The sequence below is a fragment of the Mchenga conophoros genome, linkage group LG3 (assembly GCF_057382185.1).
Source record: "Mchenga conophoros isolate Kocher_MC1m ecotype Shallow Benthic linkage group LG3, M_conophoros_male_GT1.1, whole genome shotgun sequence".
In the NCBI taxonomy this organism is placed as follows: domain Eukaryota; kingdom Metazoa; phylum Chordata; class Actinopteri; order Cichliformes; family Cichlidae; genus Mchenga; species Mchenga conophoros.
The window spans coordinates 56,257,939-56,266,933 of NC_140528.1; the positions used below are offsets into that span (position 1 = coordinate 56,257,939).

The 8,995-nt window shown below is 46.9% G+C and overlaps 1 protein-coding gene across 1 annotated transcript; it reads left to right on the forward strand.

The window, feature by feature from the left end:
- Positions 1–344: 344 nt before the first annotated feature.
- Positions 345–1,763, forward strand: LOC146579606 (uncharacterized). Its single transcript, XM_085267983.1, has 2 exons — positions 345–1,025; positions 1,488–1,763. The coding sequence occupies exons 1-2, from the start codon at positions 345–347 to the stop codon at positions 1,761–1,763; spliced, it is 957 nt and encodes a 318-aa protein (XP_085124109.1).
- The last annotated feature ends 7,232 nt before the right edge of the window (positions 1,764–8,995 follow it).

Genomic DNA, 8,995 nt, shown 5'->3' on the forward strand with positions numbered 1-8,995 from the left:
AATCTTGTCAAAGAGAGTTCAGACTGTGAAGATTTATAAAGGTGGTTGTGGCGGGACGTGGTCTGTGAGGCGGCTGCAAGTGAGGCGGACGCACCTGAGCGCCATCCGCTATCATGCCTCGCCGGCTTAAAAGTCTGTGCTGGGTACCAATCTCACCTCATACACCAACACTAACAGGCCCTTTGAGCACTCACCCACTCTGTGGTTTCCTGTGGTTTCTCTGAGGGCGGTGCATTGGTTGGCACAAGCAGTCATAACCAGACGCCTCGGCAGATAAATAGAGTCAGCTGCTGTGCGGCTCACTTTGCTGCCACACTGACAAGATGACACGTTTTTCGGTCTCTATGCTCATTCCTCTTCTTTTTATCAGCGGCGTTTCTGGGAAACTGATTCAAGCCGCTGCAGGAGACGATGTAATGTTTCCCCTCACAGAGGAGTGCATGAAAGGAAGAGGCACGCTGAAACGTCGCCTGCAGGACAACAGCCTCCATTCGGTCGGGGATCTCGACGGCAGCTGGAAGCCGGCTCCAGGTTATATTAACAGGTTTTTCCAAAGCAGCGACTCTGTGATACTGACCAGTGCAGATATCAGTGATGAAGGCTATTACGAGTTTGACTGCAACAACAAGAAAGAAGAGAGTGCACAGCTGCAGGTATTCATACCTTCTGATGTTTTTGTACGCGAGGGCGAGGATGCCATCCTCCCGTGCCGCTCCATCACAGCAGGTCAGTGGGTGAAGTCTGTGCGCTGGAGGAGAGATGGAAAGGTGGTGCTGGAGCTGGATGTCGGGTCGGGGAAAACCACATATGGAAAAAGCTTTGATGAAAGCCGGGTCTCAATACCATCAGACTGGGACCAACGAGCAAACCTGTCCCTCATCATAAAGCGAGCCGAGGCGAGAGACGGAGGAGTTTATTACTGTGACATCGACAAAGTGGAGAAACACCGCTCCGCTGTCCGCCTGCACGTCTCCACACCACCAACACCACCGAGCACCACATCACAGCCTACAACCACAGAGAGGGTAAGAACACAGACTGCATTAGTTTTAGACTTCACTGTGAACATTAAAGGTCTACTGAGGTATTCTTCCACACAACCACACAGATAACAGAGCCCAGCTCAACAAGAAATGTATTCTGATGATCGGGGGAGGCCTTTATGGCAGTCATGGGCTTTGATAACTCGGTGGAAGCAGCTCTTTCAGAGCCTCATAGTCAGTGTCATAATGGTCGCAGAAGCTCCATAAAAACCAGAAGCCCCTGTTTTTCCTGTTTGACCGAAATTCTACAATTTTCTGCAATTTTAATGTCACCACATCTGCTGTCCAACCTTCAGTCTCACCACTTGTCGCACCACATAAAGATCTCATCCTTACGTTAAGCTTTACGGTGTAAAATGTTTTATTTTCACTTTAACTGAAAGCATTAAAAGTCAGTTAAAACTGCTCACTAACATTTCTGCTCTGTCTTCTTGTCCTCTGCAGCCATCAGAGTGCTCCGACTGGTCATGGAGCACTTTCTCCATAACAGCAGCTGTATTTGTGATCGTTGCCCTGCTTGTTTGGCTCTGCTGGTTTCTGAAGAACAGGAAATTCAATGTGCACACTCAAGGTTTCAGTGGAGGATCCTCAGAGCAGGAAGAAATAAACTTGAAAAATGTTAGCATCAACAACGGTGATGGACACCTCTGCAACGGCAAAGAGGAGGAGGAGGGGCTGAAGAGGGCAGAGAATCAGACTGTGACCAACAACACATGCTAAAGTCAAACGGGAACCCTGACTTTATAAATGATGAGCTGAAAACGAAAAACAACTCAACCCTTAAAGTGGAGAAGAAGAAGAAGTGAACGTCCAGTCGCTTTCTTTCAAAGCTCCTCGGACAACTTTACAAAATTCTTCATTCTTCAGAACTGTTTTGTTTATTCTGCTTACTTATTTAGTCCCCTTTTATATTAAAATGATTCATTTACAGCGAGCACATGTCCTGTTTGGTTTGTTTATAGAGATTTACAGTCTTCACTCTGTTTACTTTGCTCTTTATAAAAATCTCAGGGAAGCTGCTGTTTGCCAATAAAGTTGAGATAATAACAAACTGACACTCTAACCTGATGAAGATTACAGTCATTATGAGATTTTATTCATTTATTGCACATAGCGAGACATTTTTAAACAACAGCTGCAGGTATTTGTGTAAAATAAAGACAACAAGGAAAAAAAAAGTTCATACCAAAAACATTTGAGTAAATAACAAGTGGGGAGAAAACAATGAAAATCAAAGATACAAAACATCAGCAATATAAAGCTTGTAACAGAGCAAACAGGGTTTTTGTTCTACACGAGGATCTTCATTTATTTTACTGCCTCCACCTTGAGAAAGGCAGGACCTCACTGACGTAGTAGACGATGCCCAGGGAGAGGAGGAAGCTCAGGTCCTCCACAAACTCCTGCCAGGTGTTTGTGAAGTTTATATCTGACTGAGGTTTTGTGAGCCAGCTAATGCAAAGAAAGCTAAGCTATGCTGGACTTGGTTTGTAGTTCAGCATTCGGGGTAGTGGAACCAACTCTACATGTGGAGTGAAGATACTCTGTGAACATGAGAAAATAAGAAATTAAAAGCTGTGCTGATATAATAAGGATCTGCCTGCATGAAACACTCAAGAACAGAATCTCTCACAGTTTCATTTCTCTTTGTTTGCTGGTTACACTGATGTCCTGGATGCTTTACCTTATATGGCCATGTTAGATGGCCATATAAGGTAAAGCATGGCCATATATGCCACACACTAGAGCAGTGTGTGGCAGCAAACACTGTCAGATTCAACTGACTCAGCACATAATGCACTGAGAGATCAATACAGACTCAGTCTATTCTCAGAGTCGTCACAGTGGGACAGAAGTTTCACCTGACCAGAGACATTTTGCTTCCAAAGAGTTTTTATGTTTTTCTTTCTTTGCTTTTCTTTTTTTAACTCTGGGTTCATTTACATGAGCATTTTAAGCTTTTTGATTTAACAAATGCCAAGAAATAAAAGGTAAATCCACAGATTTCAGTTAAATAAAGTAACACACAATCACCACCTTTAATTTATCCTGACCAACTGCGTTCACATGTCATCAAAGTTCCATTTTAATCCCGGTCAGTGTTTGTTATCAGACAGCGGACAGAAAATGTCTGTTAGCTTTGATCATATCACAGTGATTCATGCGAACTCTGTGGCATTCATGAAGCTCCATCCTGATATTCAGATCCACGCATACAAGAAAACCTGAAGAGCAGACTGCAGCTCTCCGTTTCTCAGAGAAAGTCTCAGATTTGGAAGGTGTTGGCATTTTTTGAACAATTATTAATAAGCAAAAACTCCACGTAAACCTTCTCTGATCCCACACACGCCACAGACATCATTCACATGACGGTGTGAACGTTTGAGCAGCACAAGCCAACTAAAAATGACCACTAGCTAAAAAGCTGCCCTGTAATTGCTGTGATTGAGACCAGGCTTTTACTGCAGCTGACTCATTCACTGAGAGGCAGCAAATATTTGAGCATTATTGATGTGAACTGAGACGTGATGCACTGACCAGAGCAGCAGTAAAGACGGTGGCTTAATTTAGCAGAATTACAAATGAAGGGCTATGAAGGGTTTGCACTGTGCAAAGCAGCCGATGAGCCACCTTTAACCCCACATCCACAGCCAGCTCAGGATCACCAAGTCATGCAACATGAATGAGTTTCATGCAGGGAGAAAATGCAAAGTCAAAACAGGAAAGCTTATGAAAACACTTCAACGCCAGCCACCAAGCTGAGTGTTTCACAGACATCTATAGACATTTAATTTAATCTTAATCAACTAATTATTCTCCTTCAATCACTCGCTTATGCTCTGTCACACCTACAACAACAATCCTCCCACCACTCCCATCAGCTTCAACATCATCCACATCATTTGTGTCTGCGGCTGAAGCTCAGAGGACTCGTTCAGTGCAGCAGAGACAGAGCTGCTTATCTTCTACTACCTCAGCTTATCAGCAAACCCACTCAGACAGTCCACTACATTAAATTCAACACATTACACAGTCATTACCCTGCATTTAGAAAGATATAAGCAAAGAAATGAACCCTGGTCTTCCTCTCTTGCATGTCAGTAGTAAGTAGTGCTAAAATGAATATCATTGTTACACAGAGCGTCCACATGTCCACACACAGGCCTGTGATAGTCAAAGTGTCAGTGTGCTGGCAGGTACAGGAGAATCTGTAGGTGGCTCAAATCCCCTGAGGTAAAAGTTTTAGAACAGCTGATCAGCCCTGAAACAACTGAATCACCAGAGCGAACACAATCTATTCCACCTTAAACGCATGAACGCTCTCAGTCACTGTCTATTCTTACCTGCACGCATGACTGAACAGTGATTTTACTTCATCGCCTGTTATTTGTGGAAGCTCTACTGAAACACATCAAACTGAGTTCACAAGCTTTTCAGAACACTTGACCTTTGACCTTGACTTTAAGGTTGTGGTCTGTGATATCAATTTAAAAATCCTGGGTTACGATGTTCTCGAGAACGTCAGTGAGGCCCAGCAGTGATAGTCTGGTGATAAAGTCTGAACCACAGCAGGTTAAAGGCTGTTACACACCAGACGTGCTAATGCATCCACACCATCCTCCAGCCTCCACCTCTGCTGCTGCTCCACCCACACAGCTGAAGACGAGCAGCATCATCGTCTCAGCTGAACACAGCACCTGCAGAGAGGGAGCAGCAGAGTTCTGATGAGTCTTAACAAGCCTCCTGACAGCCTTCATATTAACCAAGAGTTTGACCGTCATCATCATCATCATCATCTGGAGTTAGAGCTGGATCCAGTGCACTGAGCTCAAGGAGGACTTTAACTTGGACCGTGTGGTCAGCTGACCTGAGGTTTCTTTCTGATACACCCTGTACAACATATCAGACAGTAAAAGGATAACACTGGTGTTTTTTTACACAACACTTTCATTTAGACGGGGAGACTAGAAAGTGATCTGCTCTGTAACCTCCTGAGCCTCAGCCAACAACACATTAGCACATGTAACAGGAGCTGCTTTAGTTTTGTAACTGCTTTCACACACAAACAGTTCCAGTGTGGATCATGTGCAGTTGTTGACCAGTAATACTGAAGAGAATCACCCTGTGAATTTAAACATAAAGCAGTTTGCTCCAAATTAGCTCCACAGCAGCACTTGTTTACTCAGCGCTCCCACACAGCCCTCAATAAATGTTAAGACTTGAATCGTTTTGATTTCCACTCCTGAGGGGAAGTGAATGGCTGTGGTTTGAATGGCTGTGGTTTACACTGCTGTGAAGTAACGTGCTCTGCTTTGTGCTGAGAATATACTGTTGCTTTTACAAGCCACACAGTCTCAGAGCAGTGAGCATGAACCAACAGATGGGGCCCAGCAGGAGAACAATGAGCTCAAATTAAATTAATCTGAATCACAGTTTTACAAACTCTGTGTTTTAAATCTAAATGCAATGATTTGGAAATCTCATAAAGTCACAACACAGAGACGGACTCATCTTGGACTCTCTGCTCCCGTGCAGTAAGTGCAGTTAATAAATGTCAGGGAGTCTGTCTGCCTGCTGAGTCAATATGATATCAGTCTGTGATTGACTGGGATCAGTTTGCAATCTATTTCTGATAATCCAGCAATGAATGCTGATAAACTGTCAAAGTCAGTGAGACTGAGCCATTAGCTTACCTTAAAGTTGTTGTAAGATAAGATAAGATAAGATAAGATAACCTTTATTAGTCCCACACGTGGGAAATTTGTTTTGTCACAGCAGGAAGTGGACAGTGCAAAAGTTATGAGGCAAAAATTAGAATACAATAAGAATAAATACAGTACACAACTGTACAGAATAGAATAAAATAAAATACTATATACAGTAGAATAAAATAAAATAAATATACAATAAGATAAAAATAGAATACAGATACAAATACTATATACAACTGAGTAAAAATACAACGATGACAGAAAGGATTATTGCACTTAGTATTATTGCATATGTATGGATGTGTGTGCTTGATCAGTTAAAGTCTTTATTATGGAGTCTGACAGCAGTGGGGAGGAAAGACCTGCGAAATCTCTCCGTCCCACACCGTGGGTGCCGCAGTCTCCCACTGAAGGAGCTGCTCAGTGCTGTCACAGTAGGTCTTTACCCTGCAATATAAAGTGCTTTGCCTACCAAAAATTAAAAATACTCAAATGAACTGTTTGGAGTTAATGGCCTGAAAGGCCTCGGGTTGAGCCAAGTAAAATGATTTGTACAGGCCAGCGAGAGGTGCTGTTGTGCTGTTGTGATTAAACAGGGAGCGTTTCTCCAGCTGCTGACGTGTTTTTAATCTCAAATCCTCTTCCTCACTATAGAATCACGGTGTTAGCGTCACATTCTTTTTTTATTTTTTTGGTCAAAATTTTTTCATTTTATTTTTTTTTATTTTTTTTTTTTTGGGGGGGGGGGGGGGGGGGGGGGGGGGGCACATGAGTTTCTGAATTTGAGCCCGTGGGCTCTTTTCTGACTGTTTCCTCGTGGCTGCGTGCAGCGGGGCTAGGGGAGGGTCTGTGCTGACGGACGTGGGTTACTGACCTGGTAGCCTGTCTGCCCCTGGGTGGGTCCGGGATGGGCGTGAGGTTCTGGGGGCGCTCCGTCTCTGGGCTGGGGCCCTGGTCGGGCCTCGGGGCCTTGGGTCCTGGTTTGTGTGTTGCCGGGGTTGTGGGCGGGTGGGTGCATGGGGGCCCATCCCTGGCGCATGATGCCGCCGGTGTGTCGAGCCACCTGGGGGGCTCTTCAACTGGTGGGGGAGATTGTCACACCTTGCAGGAGCTTTCCTCTCCTCAGGAACTCTCTGCAGGAGGGGGAGATACAGGAGAGGTGGAGGAAGATCTCAGCCTGGGCGTCTATCGTCTCATGTAGTCTGGAAGATGAGTGGATGGGGGGGTGGGTGCAGTTTTCTCTGTGGTGGGGTTGGGTGGACTGTCCCGGGCTCTGTGGGGCCGGGGGGTGCTGCTGCGCTGGGCCCCGATCTGGATGGGCCTGGGCCTCCTTTCCCTGGCGGGTCGCGGAGTATGGGAGTGCCTACTGGGGTCAGCAGGGGAGCTGGCCCCAGGGAGGGGTCACTTGCCCCTCCCTTCCTTCCCTCCCCATCTCCAGCTGCCTCCCTCTTCCCGCTCCACCACAACCACCCACACATGCAGGGCCTTGGAGTAGGGGTATGTCACCAGGGTGAAGAGGAGGCTACCCCCCCCTCTGTCCCCTTCTGGCTGCCTCTGCCTCAATTTTATCCCACAACTTAGACATTCACATTACTCACACTCTCATTACACATACATATAGGATCTTGGGGGTGGGCACGATACACGGAGTCCAAAGTACCATCAGGGTGTACACTCCACCCCTGGCGTCGTTGCCCACCTCTCAATTTTAAATACACGTAGACATTGAGGGCTATCAGGAGGGACCATGCGCTTACCTGCTGCTCTCTGGCAGGTAGCTCCATGTCCTCCTGGGTTTTAAATGCACCTTAGAACACACATGCATCAACACTACAATGAGCGGGTGGAGGGAGGTTTGGAGTCTTCTCTCACCCCCGTTCTCTGCGGCCTGCTGGAGCGGGGGGGCTAGGAGGAGTTGGCCGTCCGACTGCGGTCTGGAGTGTGGGGCCTCCCTGCTGCTGCGGAGTCGGGGCGGTCTGCCTCTCCCCACCGCAGGGAAAAGGGTAACACCACCTGGGTCTGGGTGCAGTTCCCCCCTCCAGGGGCAAGGGTACCTAGACCCGGTTTGTAGAGTACGCTTGGGGAGTGTGATCGTGTATACAGCGTCTCTTTATGTCTGTCTCCACGTTGGTTGAGTGTGGAGTAAGTGCATATGAGAGCATGAGGGTGGGAATGGATGTTTGTGTCTGTGTGTGCCTGTATGTCTGTGTCTATATGTCAGGTTTGGTATCAGACGCCACCTCTCTGGGGACATCTCAGGCCCTCCAAGGTTTAGAGGCCTATCTCCACCCACCACCTCTTCCCCTGCCAGTGGCGGACTCCCTCAGACATCGGTGCGTTGGTGGTTCTTTGTGTCTGGGGGTGGGCGTCCGGGTACACACCGGCTTACTCCTTGGCGGCCGCTTATCGGGGCCTGGAGCCTGGGGCTCGCTCGGGCCACTTCGGAGGTGGGGTGCCCCCGGCCTCTCGGCCTGGGGCTCGGTCACTCAGGCACAGCTGGCTGCCGGCGGAGCTCACGAGTGCGTCACTGCAACTCCCCCTGGCTTCTGCTCCGCGGCTGCTGAGTGAGCCCTCATCTGGGACTCTCCTCAGCTCTTACTGGGACAGTGGCGCGGCTGCCCCTCTGTTGGTCTTCCTTGGTCTCTTGTGTTCTGGGGGCCTCTGGATGTCTGGAGTTTTGATCTCCTCCATACCTGCTTCACACCCTGGAGGACAGGGCTGTGGCTCCCCACACTCCCTAGCAGATCGTTACATGGAGAAACCTTTGGAATACAAGCGCGCTGATCCACACAGGTATGCACACGGGTGTTCACAGACGCGGACTACAGCTTTCTTGGCTGCTGCCTCAAAGCACATTGTGCGCTGTCTATCTTGCGTGCTGCACAATATTGTTTATTATTTAGTATCTACTGATATCTACTGCTAGCTAGTTTATTGTGATGGTGCTTTTTTTTCTTACTATGTTGCTCTTTGTTGTTTGCTTTCTCTTCTGTTTTTTTTCTCCATACAGGTGACCCAGGTGTTTTTTTTTTTTTTTGTTTGTTTGTTTTTCTCTCTTCCCCCCCTTCTCACCGTCTCTTCTCCCCTTTGGTTTTCTTTCTCTCCCTCTCTTTCTTTCATTCTTTCTCCCTGTCCTGTCCCACAGTCATGTCTGTCCCGTTTGTAGCAACTGAAAATAAAATAAATTCATAATTATAATAAAGGTCAATCAAATGGACCAATATGGCAAGGCCATGATGA

Bases quoted from the DNA above. Each gene is read 5' to 3' on its own strand.
- LOC146579606 (XM_085267983.1), top strand. From the start codon at position 345: ATGCTCATTCCTCTTCTTTTTATCAGCGGCGTTTCTGGGAAACTGATT. The intron at 1,026-1,487 runs GTAAGAACACAG...TGTCCTCTGCAG, and splicing joins AGCCTACAACCACAGAGAGG to CCATCAGAGTGCTCCGACTG.